Below are 20,098 nucleotides of genomic sequence, written 5' to 3'. Positions count from 1 at the left end.
GTGCTTTTGTTGTAATGTTTGTTAAACTCAGCAAAATACAATAAATTTACACTAACTTTTTCGTTTATAAACTCTGTTAAAAATCTTACATACTGAATTGAAATGCACAGATAGTAATATAGACATAACGTACAAAAGTATGAAAGACGAAGATACTTACATAAATAGTATGTTAATGTATTTTGAAGTTTTATTAACAAATGTTTCAGTAGATGTAATACTTGTTAAGTATGTTATTCTATTTAAATATATTAATGATAACATATGGGGCTGTGATGAAAGTGACTTTCATGTAATGAATATACATTGCATATATATTTAAACTTTCTCTAATGTATGAGTAAAAGATAATTCATTGTGCTACCGAAACATTGTTTCACAATCTATGTGAAGATAATATTTGTTTTCACATAGAAGATAAACTATCTTTTCTAAGCCTACAAACTGAAATCTTAGATGTTTAATTTGCAATGAAATTGCAATTTGTAATTATTCGTCTATTTATATAGTGACATGAATTTAGCACGATGTCTCGTGATAAATTCCATGTTTGTTTTCACATAATGTTATATAAGTGAAAGAGATAAGCTCTTAGTGAAATAGTAATATGGACGTAATATAGAAAGATGTCATGAAAGCATACCCGGTATCTTATAAGTTAAACTGTTTATAATAGATTTTTGAAGTTTGTTAACATGTGTTTTTAAGTATTTTATTTTACATTGTTGTTGTATTAATAAACACAAAATGTATTGGATTTATATGTTACAGAATAATCACTTGATTTATAATTAAAGGTCTTTTTGAGATAATAATTATCATCTCTTTTATCAGTTCTGTTAATATGTTAAAATGTGTTTGATGTTCTGCTAACCTCTTAAGATTAAATGTTATAGTGTGCATAAGAAGAATATTCTAAAGATACAGAAATTGAATGTTTTGCTTGTCTGTCAGTTTTATAGAAACGAAAGTATTACTTGTTTTAGCCTTAGACAAACACGTCACTTTTAAACAATGGTCATGCTTCGTCAACTCGCTATCATCGGGGATTTGTCAGTAATAGGATTAAAGAGAGGTCTATTTGTAGCAAACGTACATTTTCGAAATGTAATGATTATCGGTTATTGAGGCTACATTCGTAAAGCTTCAGGTAGCAAGGAATAAGTTCTAGACCAGGGGTGTGCAACAGGCGGCCCGCGGGCCACAACCCGGCCCGCCAAGCCATTTAGTGTGGCCCTAGTTGTTGTAATCTAACCATGTGGCCTGATCTGTAATCCAACGCAAATGGAATATTTTTAAAAGCATCGATCCTACGGGATTCCCAGGCTTCGACTCGACAAACTTCTAAAATTATCTTTGCTAGAGAGGAGCAGGCCGAATTCGATTGGTCGGCCTCCTTAGGGCATGAATAGGTGACGTGCACTAGCACTATTGTCTACGACTCAACGTCATGTCCTGAACCTCGCCTTCGCCCACTGGCGACAATTTTCCCTAACCTCTGCTGTCCGTCATTCATTATTGGTGAAAATTTTATTACCTTTTACAGTTACTACAAGAGATTGAAGGTAAATTGATTATTATTTAGCATATTGTTGTGACTTTACTGAATTTATTAAAATTTTTGCTTTCAGATGCATCTGATTCTATGTACAGTGTGACCTCGTTATTCGCGAGGGTTACGTTCTTACCCTCCCGCGAATAGCGAAAACCGCGAATATTGGACGCAGTTTTAAAACGTATATGTATGCGATTATATACTATATGAAATGCTTCCCAAACACTAATGATACTTATACTCATTGATGCAGTAATAATGTAGCAATATTGCATACTGTTATGTATTTCACTAAATTGTACCGTGCGTTACCGGGCTGTGCTTTGCCGTTTGCGTTGTTGGGGAAGCTGAGGCAGTCAGCCAATAGCAGTCCAATCTTGTTTGGTGAAGACGACAATTGATAAAACGGCTTGATTGAGTAAATACAACAGAAATCTCCTCGAAAAGCCCTTTCAGTCTCTGTGACCTACAAAAACGCAGTTCGCGCATAACCCGCGAATATGCGGGGCCGCGAATGGCGAACCGCGAATAGGCGAGGTCACACTGTATTTTGCTATTCTCAATTAATTTAAGTACCGGAAGGCTATGATCGGGATGCCAGTTTAGAAACATGTGTTTCTGTCCATAAGAGGTTCCATGTGTAAATAAATTCTATGTTTTTTCTACTTTGCTATTTTCGTGAGAATAATTTTGTTTTGATTTCAGGGCTAGTAAAATGTCAGCAGTTAAGAAACGAAAATTGATGATGAGGGAAGGTTATTCAACAGTGAATGGTGCACAAAATATCTTGTTGTCCCACATAACCAAGGTGTTGTCTGCCTCGTCTGTCAAACTACAATTGCAGTCATGAAAGAGTACAATTTTAAGCGACATTACGCAACTAAGCACTCCTCCCAGTTTGATGAAATTGTTGGTCAGGCACGAAAGGACAAAATTGAACATTTAAAAACATCCATTGAAAAGCAACAAGGTGTTTTACCACTTTCAAGAAAAATTCAGAACTGGTGACAAACTGAGTTTTAAGCTTTGTGAATGTATGGCAGAAAAGGGAAAGCCTTTCAGTGATGGAGAACTTATTAAAAATTGTTTAACAATATTCACAGAATATGCATGTCCAGAGAAAAATATTTGGTGGAGCAAACTAGCCTTTCCCGCTTTACTGTCTCACGCAGGACAAAAGATCTTTCAGAGGACATCAAAGAAACTTTGAAAGAGAGATTGAATTCGTGTGAAGTTTTCAGTCTGGCTTTGGATGAAAGCACTGATATCAATGACACATCCCAACTTGTCATTTTCATCAGAGCTGTTACTGCAGGCTTTGATGTTTTCGAAGAGTTTTAGATATGGCAAGCCTTTCCTCCACAACCACAGGACAGGATATTTGTGAACAAGTGCTTAAGGTTGTAGAAAAGTTTGAACTGAATCCTTATAAATTACGTGGTGTTACAACAGATGGTGCTCCTTCCATGACAGGTAGGACAAATGGATTCACCAAGAAATTTCTAACTGCAATTGGAGCACAAGACGTAGTTGTAAGCCATTGCATTATTCACCAAGAGAGCTTGTGCACCAAAGTTCTGGATTTTGCAGAAGTCATGAAAATGTCGTCCAATGCGTAAATTATATTCGAACACGAGGATTAAATCATCGACAATTTAAAACTTTTTAGATGAGCTGGACAGTGAGTATTCAGATGTTTTGTACTTCTCTGCTGTACGTTGGCTTAGTAGAGCTGCTACTTTGAAGAGATTCTGGAATCTGCGAGAGGAGATTAAGTTCTTCATGGAGAGCAAACGTCAGAATGTGGACTTCTTGAGCAATGAGAACTGACTGAATGACTTAGCATTCCTCACAGACATTACACAGCATCTGTTTGATTTAAACTTAAAACTACAAGGGAAAAGTCAACTTGTGAATAAGTTGTTTGAGCATATTTGTGCTTTTGAGAAGAAATTGGAACTTTTCCAGGTTCAGTTGAGAAGAGCCATATTGACCCATTTTACATGTCTTGCAACCAGGAAACTGGAATTTCCTAATCTGGATTGCACCAAATATGGAACCAGTGTACAAAAGCTGCGTGATGAGTTTGCAAACAGATTTCCAGATTTCAGACAAACTGAAATTAGATTGAAATTGTTCGCTCAACCTTTTGATTTGGCAGTGGAAGACAGTCCTGATGATTGCCAAATGGAACTCATTGAACTGCAGGCTGACATGGACACTAAAGGAAATTCTCTGAAAACAGTTTGCTAGACTTTTACAAACTCTGTGTACGTGAAATGTTTCCCAATTTGTCCCGTCATGCACAAAGAATTGCCTCCCTTTTTGGTAGCACCTACTGCTGTGAGCAATTTTTCTCCAAAATGAAGCTCATCAAAACCAAATGTAGAAGTCAGCTGACTGATGAACATTTGACCAGTCAGTTAGGAGTGGCAACCACTTCTGTCAAAGCTGATATTGACAAGCTCTGCAAGGACTCTAAATTTCAAGTGTCGCACTAAAATGATCACTCATGCAAAAATATAAAATATTATTGCTTGCATTTTGAAATTTTTTTTAATTTATTGTGCATGTACACGAATAAGCTTGTTTTTTAAGTGGCCCCGCTTGATTGATGAAGTTGGTTATATGGCCCACCGACGAAAAATGTTGCACACCCCTGTTCTAGACAAATATTTGTGGAAGTACCTATGGAAATGTAAAAATAGTAGTAGGCAAAGATAGTTATTGAAATGTAGAACCTTTAGAAATTTTTTAGGACAAGCCACTTATGAATCTAAGTATATAGTTATAGTTTATTATTTAGAGATTTAAATTGTCGTCTTTTGAGGGTTAATATATACTATAGAATATATTAATTATAGAAATTAATTGACAATAAGTGTTTTCCATATAAAGTGTCAAAGAAGGTACAAAACATGTCACGCAAGTTAAATATTGAAGAAACTATAGAACTAATGAATTAGTGAAGATTTTATACATGAAGTAATAAATAACTGTAAAAGTATGTAAGGTAATTTCTTGGCTATAATATTTTTTTGTTCGTGTAATGCATAAATTAAGATAATATGTATGATAAACACTGATATCTTAGTACTATCATAGTTGTCTTGTAAGAATAATACTTTTACTTGTAAAAGCGAAACTGCTGGTGTTATAAAATCCTACGAAACTATAGACACACTGTTCTTAGTTATACTATCAACTTGAAGTTATTGCGATTTTAATATTTTACTTATAAAGCACAATTGTAATTGCAATAAAAACTTTTCAGCATTGATAATTGTGAATATAATCTTGTTCAAGTTATTTAAGTTATTGACTTTAAGACTTTTATTGTTATTATAAAGTTAATATCATGTTGGTCTACACTGCTATCTGGCGGATCGCTTGCAAAGTATTTGCGCGATCATACCTATTTGCCTTCTATTGCCACTTTGTGGAACTATGAACCTAAAGCAGTCGCGTCCTTTGGTTGTGACACTATGACGTCATCGTCTCTACTCCTCCCCTCATTCCAAGACAGTTGCCTTCTCTGTAGCCTATTACTGAATAATTATATAACCTTGGATGTCGACATAATTTGCATATTACGTAATAGTTGCGTAATCTTAGGCGTCCTTCTTTGTGTGACCAAAAGGCCCTATAACTATTCATATTACACTCGTAGGATCCTTCAAGTACTGACTACAATAGAAACATCTGTTCATAAATACACAGACCGGGTGTAAATAGTAATTAGCGTACCAGTTTGTCAATCCGAGAATTCATGGGCTATTTATTAGTATTAAAAAAGCAACAATAAAATCCTCTATTTGATTCAGGTAATCCAAGTGATGAGTACCGTTAACTAGCTGCCTTCCCTCTAGTTTATCAGCTCAAAAGTATAGATAGCTAGCGTGGAATATCCCAAACAAATGAAACAAACTATAAACTTTTTCTGCCTTAAGAACTTACTTTAAAATTCAACAAAATGTGAACATGACTGTACTTAATATGCAAACGGTAATCGTTTGCATACGTTATATGCGGTATTTCCAATTGCAAAAAAAAAAAAAAATGTAATTTTCCAGTCACCTTATAAAGCAGTTAAAATATACAAATCTGAGTTAGAAACTGATGTGAAAATACGACATGCACAGTGAAAGAAATTAGTAAAATATATACACTTTTAAGTAATAAATGTAAGTTTTTAATCAATTCATGTAGAGCAAAATAGAGAATTAAATATGAATTTTCCATGAAATTCTTTCCCTTTAATAATCGTTTTTTCTTTAGTAAGGTATTGATTGATCTCAGGATGTACCCAAATAAACTGCTTTATTAATTTCTTACTCAGCTGTTTTCTTTATTTATTTAGGAGAGAGTAAAGAGTTTTGTTTAGTATTATATTCAGGAGGATCAAATATCTGTACGTTTATTTTTTTCAGAGGAGTCTACGGAGGTGAAGAAAACGGCAAACGCGGGTACCTTTTAACGTATGTAATTGCATACATTCGGGTAAGTTTACAGATATAACTCTTCAGTAGAACTACCTATCGACAAACGAGTGAGATTTGATAGTTTAAAGATCATCGTTGTTAGGTTGTAACTGCTGGATATTTACCTACGTATATGAATTGTAAATGCGCAAATATATCAAATACAAAATTCGGTGTATTAGATTAAAGATGTGCTTTTTTCTACATTAACTGAAATGTGAATATTAAAGCACTACATATAAAAGTGACAGTCTTTTAACTTAAAGAAAAGAAAATCCTCGAAACCTTGGTATCTTAATTAGACTTCAGACGCTCATAAACCTAGATGTTGTATTTGTTTATTTGTTTCTTTTGAATTTCGTGCAAAGCTACTCGGGAGCTATCTGCGATAGCCTTCCCTAATTTAGCAGTGTAAGAATAGAGGGAAGGCAGCTAGTCATCACCATCCACCGCCAACTCTTGGGCTACTCTTTCACCTGGGATTGAGTGTCACATTTCACAATGCACCCACGGCTGAAACGATAAGCATGTTTGGTGTGACAGGGTTTCGAACCCGCGACCCTTAGATTACGAGTCGAGAACCTTAACCACCTGGTCATGCCGGGCCCATGGTCAAGTGATTAGGGCGCTCGACTCGTAATCCCTCTAGTCTTACACTGCTAAACTAGGGACGGCTAGCGCAGATATCCCACATGTAGCTTTGCTCGAAATTCAAAAAATCCAAACCAAGCCTGTTTTAAAGCTTATTCAACTCTCTCTGTAGGACCTTCTCTTTGATTTTGGAGTATTTGCGGAATCCTTTGAAACTTCCGTACCATGGGATAGGCAAGTTTTGTGTTTAAATTTACTTTGCAACAGTAGAGACAAACGTTACACTAAAATTAGTAACACAAAATTGTAAGGTCTCCGGATGAGACAGTGGTAAGTATATGAACTTATAACGCTAAAATCTGGGGTTCGATTCTCCGCGGTGGACACAGTAAACAGCCCAATGTGGCTTTGCTTTCAAATGGACAAGAATATGAAGAATATTGTAAAAAATAAATAGACAAATAATATATATTTTAAATTCGTATTAAAAAGTTTACCCTCTTATAAGTAGTCCAATTCCATCTGAAACAAAATTATAAAATTATTACAGAATTAAAATAATACGCACAAATTTATAGCGATTGATGGAGAATAAAAGTAAAGAAATGCTATATTGTGTTATAAGCTTTCTGGATTCGTGACAAAGGTTTGCGAAGTACGAATCGAAACTGATTTCCCTACCCAGAGTTATGAAGTTTGGTGTAAAAATCATCGATTGGAATTAAAAGAGCTAAGAAAGCAGCCGAATTTTGGTTAGTCTTTGAGGGATTAGGTGATTACAACACGAAATGGCTAGATAATTATTGGAGGAATCTGCTTTTTCTTTGTTTGTAGAGTTTATGAAACCACTATCATCATCTTATTAGGATTGTTGTAATCCTAATTACGGAAAACAGGGGTGAAAGGTCGTACCAAGAAAAACCTATTGGATTGGGTTTGAAAGCGAAATGTAAACGATAGGCGTTTAAAAGAAGAAATGGAGATTGATAGTTGTGTGAGAGAGAAAGGTGAAAGGAAAAATAATTTACTTTCAGTAAGGAACAAACCCTAAATGTAAATCTTTATATGTCGTTTGTTATTGCAATAAATAACAACGTATATTAGTATGAGTCAGTTACTGAGGGAAATAAGAAACACCTCAATGAAGTTGAAGGGAAAACTAAGTGCGAGTGTAGTTATAAGAAATAGGTGTCACAAGCGGGTGTCACACATGAGTTTGAATTAATATTGTATTTAGTTTTATTTTGCTTCTATTCCTTTGTTTAGTTTTGTACTTACCAAAGTTGTTTTCAAGAGATCAAACCCACAATGGATATGAAAAACTTCATTTTATTTGTATAGTAACACTTGTTTATGTTTATAGAGTTCTTGACCTCTGCAAAAATGTTAAAGACAGAATTCTTAGAGAAGCAGATGTTAATGGATTACAACGTCAACCATCTATTTCCTACCGAGTGACCCAGACGTACGATGTAGGGGCCTGTATTTACTTTTACATGGGTATTTACGGGCGTGGCCTTCCAGATCCTATTCTCATCTATGAGAAACTCGAGGTATTTCTTTTATTGTTAAAATTTTCTTTTTTTAATTGCTTTCATTATTCTAACATACCAATGAGTGTAATGAATTATGTCACTAAGTAATCAAATTCGTTACACAATACTAATGTATCACACACGCAAAAAAATTCATTTCGAAAGTGATCTGAGTAACAAATAGGCTTACGTCTTCCATTTTCGTAAGCACCTGCTGCTTCTTCAGTGGAAATCTTATATAGTAGTGATGGTGAATAATTGTGTTATTTTCTGGAAGTTGAAATCATTGAAATATTATTTTTCTAAGCAAATAATAATGAAGTCAAACTCTTATTATATTACAAAATATGTGATGTCCTTTTTCTGTGAGACGTATGGTATCAAGGACTGTGTATGTTGATGCGAAACTGTTTTAACAATGCCAGTAATGAACGTGATTAGTTGTATGTTAATAAAAGTATGATACTTTCCTTACGATATACGTTACAATATAGATTTCATACGTATAAAATCAGTGTAAACAAGCATAACGTTTCTGTCTGCACATGAAACTTCACATTTATTTTACAGTAATTAATGAAATATTGAAGTCATGTAGTTAGAGAATTCCTTTACTGTGTTTTCTACCAAGAAGATTTTATTGCATTATCATACTGTTTAGATGACTTTTCTCATGTTTAAAAGCTAAACTTTTAAATAATAAACCGGATATTATACGTGAAGTATTTAAAATGCCAAAGAAATGAGAAAACACATTTAAGTATTGCACGACATTTTATGCAATTCCAGAAAACAAGCATTTTTCATAATTATAATTCCGATATATTTTTATGTACGTTATCTTCCAGGCAGCAGCTAGAGACGAGATACTTGCATGTGGAGGAAGCGTTTCTCATCACCACGGAAGTAAGTACAGAAGTATTTTAAATACGAATGTTTAGATAATTAGACATCTGTTATGATTACTAAAGAAAATACACTAGAAAAAAATGGAAAATACATTTCAAGCCTGCTATAGTTTTACGTGTGAAGTAAAATTTGTATGTGAAAACAAAAAGACTTTATAGATGAATAAGGCAGACAGTAAATTTGTATAGTTCATAATGTAGAGCATGGATTATACTACTTTCCACACGTTGTATCTCAAGACGGCTGTTATGGGTATTAACACTTTAATTAAAATCAAGTAGAGAACAACATTTCGACCTTCTTAGGTCATCTTCAAGTTAACAATTTACTTCAAATGTGTTCCTCATCATTATGAATTACTTTCCATACATTGATCACTTTCAGTAAAACGTTAAAAGCTATCAACAAAAATATTTAAACAGTTATTTTATTGACGTGTAAACATTTGAGGTTGTTTGCTTATTTTACTCCTGAATTGTACTTTTTGTGGTTCTGGTATAATAGCAGAAGTTGAGTTGGTTATAATAATTAGCTCTCATAGCCTCGTCCTGTTTAGGCACTGTTCATCCATGTATTTATGTGACGTGCTATTGTTATTAACTAGGCATATTATAATAAATATTTCTTGTATAATTTATAAAAGAGATATTTAATGAGATTATTTTTCTTCTTAATTACTAAAATTATTTTATTTCTCACTTTAAGTAAGGAAAATATCGTTCAATGTGTGTCATGCTCAGAGACTTGACTTCAAATACTAATCATGTGCTCATGAGAAGCCTACATTTATATACATAATCAATCATAAATTGGTTAGAAATAAGTACCAGTTTTTTAACAATTTTGATCCACAAGAATGCTTACATATTTTCAACACATTTCATAAACTATTTTTAAAATTTTTAAAAATTCTGAAACCAGTTTGGTATGATTTAAGTCAAATAACTCTTACTATACAATAAACAGTGACCTATTTTCATAATCTTACTAGTTTTGTTCTGTTAAAACTGTTTTAATTTCGTATAAATGGAATAACGTCTTGTGCAATCTTACAGGTGTATATACCTCATTGACATGTAATTAAATGCTTACTTATATTATAAGTTAGCCGCCTCAATTGCACTTCATTTTGTTTTGAAATGTTGTTTTTATTCCTTCCATTAATATGTAGTTATGTAATTACATGTTTACTTGTGTTATAAGTTAGCTGTTTCAGTTGTATTTGATTTTGTTTTGAAATGGTGCTTTTATTTCTTCCATTAATATGTAGTTACGTGCTTACTAGTGTTATAAGTTAGCTGTTTCAGTTGTATTTGATTTTGTTTTGAAATGGTGCTTTTATTTCTTCCATTAATATGTAGTTACGTGCTTACTTGTGTTATAAGTTAGCTGTTTCAGTTGTATTTGATTTTGTTTTGAAATGGTGCTTTTATTTCTTCCATTAATATGTAGTTACGTGCTTACTTGTGTTATAAGCTAGCTGTTTCAGTTGTATTTGATTTTGTTTTGAAATGCTGTTTTTATTCCTTTCATTAATATGTAGTTATGTAATTACATATTTACTTGTGTTATAAGTGAGCTTTTTCAGTTGTATTTGATTTTGTTTTGAAATGCTGTTTTTATTCCTTTCATTAATATGTAGTTATGTAATTACACGTTTACTTGTGTTACAAGTTAACTGCTCCAGTTGTATTTCTTCTTGTTTCGTATTGTTATAGAAATATATTGATTTGTTAGTTTCATAATTAATATTTAAAATAAATTAAACTGAAGTTAAAAACCATCAGTAACTTTCAATAAAGCTGATGTTTTCTTGATTAAATTAGATTAAATAAATATTCTTAAGAAATCATAATATATCATGGGATTTTATAATCCTGGTACAATATAATGGTGAAATAAAGGACTTGTGGTGCTGGATTATTATAACATTTTTTATCGTGTTCTTCTTCCTTGGTAAATATTATGAACACAAAACTTACCTTGTAAAAATGTCAGATACTGCTTTAAACCGGAACATTCAAACGTACTCATCTCTTTCGTGTTTTACAGTTGGTAAGATCCGGAAGCGATGGCTGAAACAGTCTGTATCCGGTGTTGGTCTTGGTATGATGAAAGCCGTGAAAGAATACGTAGATCCAAACAATGTGTTTGCCAACGGAAACTTGATTTGACATACGGAAAGAAACAACAACTGTAACTTGTTTCGGTATTCCACACACACACACATCTTGGTATAGTCCACTTTGTATCTCTTTTACAGGTTTCCATCTTTTTATATCTATTATATATTAACCATGTGTTTAAAACACTTCAAACGTTAATATTAAATGTTTTAAAACATTTTATGTGATTTTGCAGAATTTTAATGTTCGATTGTATAATTTCTTGGGCAAAACTGGGTAAGTCTGTAATATCAAACAATTTTCCTTAATTCCTCTTTCAGCAGGATAAACAGAACAATTTTATTAATTTTTATTACGAGAATTTTCGAAAAACTTGCGAAAAATATATTGTTTAATTAATACTTTCATGACATGAATGAAACTTGCAAAGTAATAAGAGTTAATCTTTTTCATAAAGAACATATCGTAATAATACAGGTCCCAAGCAAGAGGAACAACAGATGACGTACTCTTGCAGTATTCGAACACACTATAGATCTCAGATCTCACACTCTATGAGTACACACAGTCATTATAAAGAACTTTCCACATTTAAGTAAATCGTATTCCACTTAAAGTATGATACGAAATCTGTGGCAATTGCGTCCTCATGACACTGTTGATATCCCTGCGCAATTTCATATTTCCTTTGACATTCTTATAATCACCTGTATTTCATATCCAGAACATTCTTAAAATTTTTTTAAGTTTTAATCTGGAACATTCTAACTACAGTCAATTTCATGTGCTAAATACAGTCTGAGGTGTTACTTTCTATAGACTGTCTGGCTAAGAAACTTATCTATTGTTTGATGGGTTATTGAATTGTTGTATGACCTTGAGTTTAGGGAATAACTTGGGCGGTTATGCATCAGAAATATTTCCCATATTCTGGTTCTTATTGTCTCTTTAATTAGCTACTAATTAATGCAGTCTTTGTGATGAGACTTCAATACTTGAGAAGAAAGTTTCGTTTTAATCTGGGAGAAACAAGACTTGCTGTAAAAATCCTGTCACTGTTACGTCGTTTTTCTTTGTAAATGTTAATATGTCGATGGTTTACTTGTATCTTTTACCACCTTCTCTAAACGTTTAAAGTTATTATTTTGCTTTCGTTTATAATAAAATACTTGATTTTCCTCAGACTTCAACACTATACATATTTGTTTATTTCAATTTCGCCTGTAATAATTCGCTAGACCTGTCGTTTCACACATCGTATTCACGAGGCGCAGATAGCCTAGTTGCTTTGCGCCATAAAATGCCAAACCTACCACCCATATCCACGAACCGCTTGTTTTATCGGAGATCGATTATTTGTGCGTTACATTCAGCGTTGAGATTACCACACTCCTTACTTCAAAGTGGGTAGAAATTTGACCAAACATTTTAAGTACTTCTTTAACATGTATTGGACTATCTGTGTAGTGTTACGTACTATAATTTATTTCGGACGAGTCTCAGATTTATTATGTTACGTATTACTATATCATATAACCGGAAATTTTAATTTTAATGTAGCATTTAATTAAATGTTGATATTTATGATACTTGTCAACAAGACTGATACACGCATTTTCTTTAAACACAAATATACTTTAATATACTAACAAAACAAATAATACAATTTATAATAACGGTTGTTACTAATAGGTATCACAAATCATAATTTATATACGTTTGTTAATATACAAGTTTTACAAACTTACATACAATACAGAGTCTTGTATCTTGTCTGGAACTGAATCTATTACCGAAGTTCACGGAAAGCAAATTAATTCTACTGATACACCTGTTTACGTCTTTTGACGGCGGACTGAGTTTGAAACATCCGTACGTTTCACCGGTGACAATATTTAATGTCCTCGTAAAACTTCTAACGTCCAAAGTACTTCATTGAAGTTGAACGGTTTGTAATGTTCGAAATTTACTAACATTCTTGGTCCAGATGTGGTTTTCCAATTAATAGACGTTAATCACAATTATAGCTTCCGAGGCCTACAGTACATTGAGTGTAGCTGTCCAACAATAATGTTCTACTGGCGCATCAGTTTTATATTGCGATCACACGAGTTTCTTGAAGTTTTGACAATGATCGAACATGCTACCGTTTTCGTAAAACAAGTAGTTCTCGTATTCTCAAGAATCTTTTACAAAGTTCGAAAACAGGCGGAACTTGCACGGTACACAGACAACAATATATGTCACACACAAAAAGGAAACCAGCACTGAAACAAACGTAGGCACTAAAATAAGTTTGTTTCATTACTTAGCATTTTGTCTGGAATGTTTGTGTTATTTGTATCGCGAAAGAAGTATCAGACTCTGAATTATTGCCATCCGTTCTGAAATACTTGGCTATCTATGAAGTAACGGACCGACTGTGTGCTTGGTACTCTGAAAGAAACATGGGACTGTGTTTTTGTGCACCCGGCCAGGATATTTCATTTATACAGCATAAACCGGAGCTTAGCTATTCAATATGTGGCCATTCTTTCTAACTTTCAGATATTTTGAAAAACACTAGAGCTAAGTGAATGGATCTCGAATGGGAGTTTATCAGCTTTTCTTCTAGTATCACGTGCTTAAATGTTTACAGTTATGTGTAATAAAGTGGGAAGAGTTTATTATTAATTTTTCTTCAATTCTTACTAAAGAAACCGTGAAATCCATTCACTAGCACTAAATGAGCTCTTTAGTAGTTAAAACATAAAACAGTTGACTACTTTAAGTTTTATTTGCATAATACTAATAATGATATGAAGAATTTACAAGTTGAGTAAACGTAAATGAACAATAATTTCAATTTCAAAATAATATGTTAATATTAAGCAAAAGTTTGGCTAAGAGGATCCTCATTGGTAAAATTGTCATTTCTGTGAATCATCATTTGCTGCCTTCTAGAATGAATTGTGTAACTTAACTTCATTCTTAGATACACTGGGCGACTGACGCTAATGTGAATGATCGAAGTGCAATTTTAATGACTTTTCATTTGTAAACAGTTATGATCTAACATAAGCACTCTGAATTTTTTATGATTATTTAGAAGATATTTAAGAAAATTTTACTTTAATGTTATCGACCAACGGGGATTTATAGACAGCCGAACATACCTAAAAAGAAACGCTGTTCAAACTTCACTGATTCTTATAACTTGCTATTGCTTTACGATGAATTGCTTAGGGTAAGATTCACCAGCCCTTCCTATCCTGGTTGTCTTATCGCATATCCATGACTTTTATTTCCACCATAGGCTACATCTGTAATGTACATCATTTTCCAGCAGTTATACTCACGTTGTTTTTGCACTACCATTCTTGTTAATGCATAACTTGCACATGGTCTTCTATACCCCACCTGGAAATATTTAAGTAATTTAAAGGCAGGATTCATTTTAAAGCACATTTGTTATGAATTAAATATGAACCTTTTTTCTCCATCTTGGAGTCAAACTTTATAGTTAAATTAACCCCAGCTACACAAGGGGCATTTATTCAATATCTTAAAAAAAGATCTACGTCCAATCTTTGTTTTACTGAAAAGTGTCATTTATATCGAAACAGAGGTCATTTTAAAACCTTTTTAATTTTTCATCACATTACTTTATTTGTTGAAAGTGTTTTCAAAGTTATCGTGACCATCCTTACACTACCTTCCGTTTGTAATTTTGTAAACAGTGTGAAAATATTCACAGAAGACTCAAAATAGAAAGTAGTTTTTATTTGCACATTCAAATAATTTAGTACAGATAAAATATAACCCAACATACGAACCTAAAATCAAACAATCCTTCGAGTACAATGAAACACTTAAATGTTGTTGTACAAGAAGTTATTACTTTTGTTAAAACATCAAATCAGCGTCATTTCGACATAACCAAACAGTTTTTAGAAACGGTGTCTTTCATTTTAATATTAACATTCATTTCGCAAACAAAGAATTAGGGAGGTCCTTTTTATTAACTGTTTTGGTCCACTGTTTTGGTAAAGTGTTCAGTTTTACACATATAAAACATTGTTCTATTCTCGATCCATGAACTACTATACACATTCAAAAGCCACCCTATGTTATCAGTTCCATTCAAAAGATCCTTTTCTTCGATGTAGCACGAAACAACAACAACAAAATTGATTGTATAAATAGAACATTGTTCTCGCTTCAGCTTCCACATTTAACTACCCCAAAACATTAAACTTAATCCTTGTTTGTATTTTATTCACATCTTACAAAATAGAATTTTTCTAACTCTAAAGAATAGAAAGCATTATAAAAATGTTATTGCTGTTATATTTGAAAGACAGGAAAAAAATTAAACTCTGGAAGTAGCTAATGCTACTAGACCTCTAAAGGGCACGTGGAGAACACACACAAAGATATTCTGAGGTTCAAGAATTTGTTATTCGTACGAGTACGTAATTTGTGTTCCATTTATTAAAATATACTAAACATAAAGCCATGTTTTAGGTCTTGTTCATGACATTATATTTCAAATTAATGCAAGGAACACTGATGGCCAAAATCTTAAGGCCAATGAACATAAAGAAAAAAAATATGCATTTTGCGTTGTTACACTTAACCACTTATTTGAGTAGGACTTCGAAAATGAGAATAAGAAAAGGAAAAAAAAATAGCATTTAATAGGGAAAATGTAAACACTATGAAATTAGCCTAATTACTAGCTCGTCAAAAGTTTAAGACTATACCAAAAGAAGTCCTAAACAGGGTAGGAAATGCCCAACAAGAGGTCTCAGCAGTGAGTTGCACGACCGTCATTGCGAATAAGTTCAAACATTCGCTTTGGCATGGTCGATATAAGCGTTTGCAGAAGGCTGGCTGGAATGTTATTCCAAGTGGTAAGATGGCTTCACGAAGTTCATGCACTGTTTTGAATTGATGTCCATTTCTATTGACTTCCCTTGTCATCCACCCCCAAACATTTTCAATGGGGTTCAGTTCGGGCGAACACGCTGGATGGTTTAAAGGAATCACGTTGTTCGCCGTGAAAAAGTCCTGCGGACATTGTGGATTGCAGCTTTGTCCTGCTGAAAGATCCAGTCATTTCTTCACAAGCGAGGGCCTTCAATCAATAAGAAAGCTTTCTCCAACATGCCAGTGTACCAGCTGCTGTTTGATGCCCCTGTATAACCTGAAGCTCCATTGTTCTATGGAAGAAGAAAGCATCCCAGATCATGATGGAACCTCCCCACTGTGTCGGGTAGAAAATATCTCAGGTGGGATATCCTTATCGTGCCAGTAACGTTGGAAGCCATTTGGACCATACAGGTTAAATTTTGTCTCATCGGAAAACAAAACTTTCGTCCATTTTTCTACGTCCCATGTTTGGTGCTTCTCAGCAAAGTTTAACCGAGCTGTTTCGTGTTGTGGAAGGAGGCGTGGTTCTTTGAAGACGTTTACGGTTTTTAAAGCCATTCTCTCGCAGATGCCGTCTTGTTGTTCTTGAGCTGCATTCTGCGTTCGTAAGGGCCGTAATTTGGTTCAACGATCGGTTTGTGTCTTGCCGGACAACCCATCGAATCATCCTTCTCAACATCGGCGAAATTTTCTTGGGCCGACCACTTGAAATTCATATTTTCCCTATTAAATGCAAAAAAAAAATATTGTTATTCTCCCTTTTCTTATTTTCTTTTTTCGAAGCTCTACTCAAATAGTGGTTGAGTCTAACAACGCAAAATACATATTCTTTCTTTATGTTCATTGGCCTTAAGATTTTGGCCAGCAGTGTATGATTGAAACCTCAAAGTGTGGAGTGCATTAATTTGGTATTATAAAATTTTATTTAGAAGCTTTATCTTAATATGCATATTTTTTGTAAATATAAATCCAAAAAACAAAAAGTGTTATTTTGTTTAACAATAACGTTCAGAGAAAGTGTTCTCGTCAAGTCATTGTCAATTAAGATAGTTTTTTTATTCTACACGTGTGTTAGAATCACCAATGTGGTGCTACAAAATACGCATATGTATGTGAAAATGAAGTATGAAAGTTGTATAGTGAAATGATGTTTTCTTTAGCTCAAAATTAGTTTCATTGTGAAGTGAATTTTCGATACTGAAACATACCTGGCTCTACTACTCTCTAAATTTTAAAGGTATAGTTAGTTTAAGGATTTCGTCGTATGGCTTTCTTTTTATGTCAATATATTTAAAGAGCTGAAGAAATACATGTTTGTTTAATATGTATTTAAAAACGGCTGGTATGAATAGAGAAAGCACTATGTAGAGGAGCGAACAACATTCCGACCTTCTTCGGTCATCGTCAGGTTCACAAAGAAAGAATGAGGTAACTGACCGACAGCTGACCACATGTTTGAAGGCGGTTGTGTAATTGAGTGTAGAAATATAGAGGGCGTGGTTAGATATTGGATATATTTATTAATATAGGTATAAAGGTGTTCCTTAGTATTGGTTTATTTTGGGCTTAAGTTGTTGTATGAGTAAGGTTTCTCTAATTTTGCGTTTGTTTATGTTTGTTTATTTAGTATTTGGGTGTTTTAAATGATTATGTTGTGTTTATTTAATTTGCAGTGTTTGAAAACGTGTGAAAGTGACTTTTTGTCTTCTTTGAATCTGATTTCCATTTTTCTACTCGTTTCTCCAATATAGAAGTCATGGCATTAATGATTAAATTACTGGTGTCACAAAGTAATTGTGTTTGGCTATGATGCACATCTTTGAATGCTTTACTTGTTTATTTATGTAGTGACATGTCTGGTACGATGTCTCGTGAGAAATTTACTCTTTGTTTTCACATAATGTTACACAAATGAAAACTATAAACTGTAACAGAAACAGTAATGTAAACATAACGTACAAATGTTGTATGAAACCTAATTCATTTTTATAAGATAGTGTATTAGTGTATCTTGAAGATTTATTATCACTTTTTGAGTATGCTTGCAAATATTTTTATTTAACACTGTTATCGTAAAGTATATTATGTAATGATTAATAGTAAACATGTTGGAATTGTAAAACATGAAACAATAATCGCTTGTTTTATAATAAGGTCTTGTTTAAGATTATGATTGTCAATTTATTTTCGGTTGTAAACTATGTTCATATGTGAAAAATGTATTTGATTCTTTGACGAATTAATAAGATTAAATGTTATGACGTAATAGAATGTTAATTTGTTAAAAATATTTAATATACATGTTTGAATCATGATGAACTGACATCACACTAGACTCATACATTTTACAACCTAGAAATAAGATGTTTTACCAAAAAAGTGTATGTCTATATATTACAAAATTGTATAATTCCAGGCCCTTATCTTCAATAGTATTGATACTTTATCCTGCCTTTTAAGAGTGAATAGTTATTTGATCATGTGATGACAACCTCTCCCATTTGCGTTACCTGACACTCAAAGATTACCAATGCCATTTATATTGAACCTCTTAGACGGTATTAGTATGTATCGGTGCAAGATAATCATTACAGTTGCTGTAGTAGTAGTTAGACATATAAAAGTTTCATGTCTAATCTAACCCTGAAACAACAGTTTTATTAATTTTAACTGTTTAATATGTTTTGTACTTCAAGCGAATGTGCTATACAAAATCATAAAATGGTAAGTGTTGCTATTTTAAATAACCTTTATAACAGTGAAGTGACTGGTTAAACAACAAGTCTTTCGCTTACCATATTTAGTTTAGCAAAATGATTTACTAACAGTTTATTAACCATTTGTTAAAATTAAAGATATGAATGAGAAAAGACCTACACAAATAGGGTTAGCATAATAATATTTTATGCCAAACATTTTAACAAGTGAAACATGCGTGATATATATGGTTATAAAGTAAAATACTAAGCTTGTATGTTGAATTATTGCATATTACTTAAAAATTTAAATAATTATGTTATCATGAAAAATCCATCCTTTCCAGGATGATGATTGCAAAAGGCAAGTAATGTAAATTTAATATGCAAGTATTGGATGTGTATTGAATTGTGAAAAGACAATTAGATATAGAATATTAATGTCACTATCTCATTGAGTATTTAAAAGAAACACGAAATGTTAGGTAAGACATAATATTTTCAGTACAGATAATCGTAAAGGTATTTAAAGCAAATTAATGGCTATGCTATAAAATTCATATATGGAGTTTTACATATATGTATTTGTATATATGTGAGTGGATTGGGATTCTTTTACAGTAGGTGTCTGCGACTCGTTGACAATAAATCTGAACATTAAACGGACACCACACAATTCACTTGTTTTAAAATACCATATATATATATATATATATACATATGTATATTCAACTTAAGTCAAATGTATGTACAAAAATCCTTTACACTATAGGCTTGGTTTGAATTTCATACAAAGTTACACGAAAGCTATCTGTATTAGCCATCCATAGCTAGGAATGAAAGACTAGCGGGAAAGTAGCTAGTCATCACCACCCACTACTAACAGCTGAACTATTCTTTTACCACTGAATTTATCGTAACATTATAACGGCCTCACTGTTGAAAAAGTGAGCATCTTTGGTTGTATGGGGACTTGAACCTGTGAACCTAAGATTATAAGTCAAGCACACTAACCACTTGGCCATGCTAAGCTTTATGTTTTACAAAATCACAGATTTTTCTAAAACTCTAAATAATCCAATCAGTCAATACCGGCTAACCTAACCAAATTTACAAGACCAATTAATTCTCTCTTAATGTAATAGTGTCAGTGACTAATTCAGTTATGTTACCACAGTTGTATCTTGAACTTTAAATAATTGTCTCCCTTTCATAAAAGTTCACACAGACAGGTTCAATCACTTTAGAAAACCCTTTTACAAGACAAATTATTTTCCTTTTTTATTAAGCT

General features: G+C 32.9%; 1 protein-coding gene across 1 annotated transcript in view; it reads left to right on the top strand.

Moving 5' to 3' along the window:
* Positions 1–12,336, top strand: part of LOC143222794 (alkyldihydroxyacetonephosphate synthase, peroxisomal-like) — a 52,318-nt gene extending 39,982 nt beyond the window's left edge. Inside the window, exons 16-20 of the mRNA XM_076449779.1 lie at positions 5,986–6,055; positions 6,800–6,861; positions 7,991–8,180; positions 9,011–9,068; positions 11,124–12,336. Coding sequence (XP_076305894.1) covers positions 5,986–6,055; positions 6,800–6,861; positions 7,991–8,180; positions 9,011–9,068; positions 11,124–11,245 — 502 coding nt within the window. The 3' untranslated portion in view covers positions 11,246–12,336. The remainder of the gene's footprint in view (positions 1–5,985; positions 6,056–6,799; positions 6,862–7,990; positions 8,181–9,010; positions 9,069–11,123) is intronic.
* Positions 12,337–20,098: the final 7,762 nt, after the last annotated feature.

This window comes from Tachypleus tridentatus, chromosome 8 (genome assembly GCF_004210375.1).
Source record: "Tachypleus tridentatus isolate NWPU-2018 chromosome 8, ASM421037v1, whole genome shotgun sequence".
Classification (NCBI taxonomy): Eukaryota; Metazoa; Arthropoda; class Merostomata; order Xiphosura; family Limulidae; genus Tachypleus; species Tachypleus tridentatus.
This window is presented reverse-complemented; position numbering and strand designations above follow the sequence as displayed.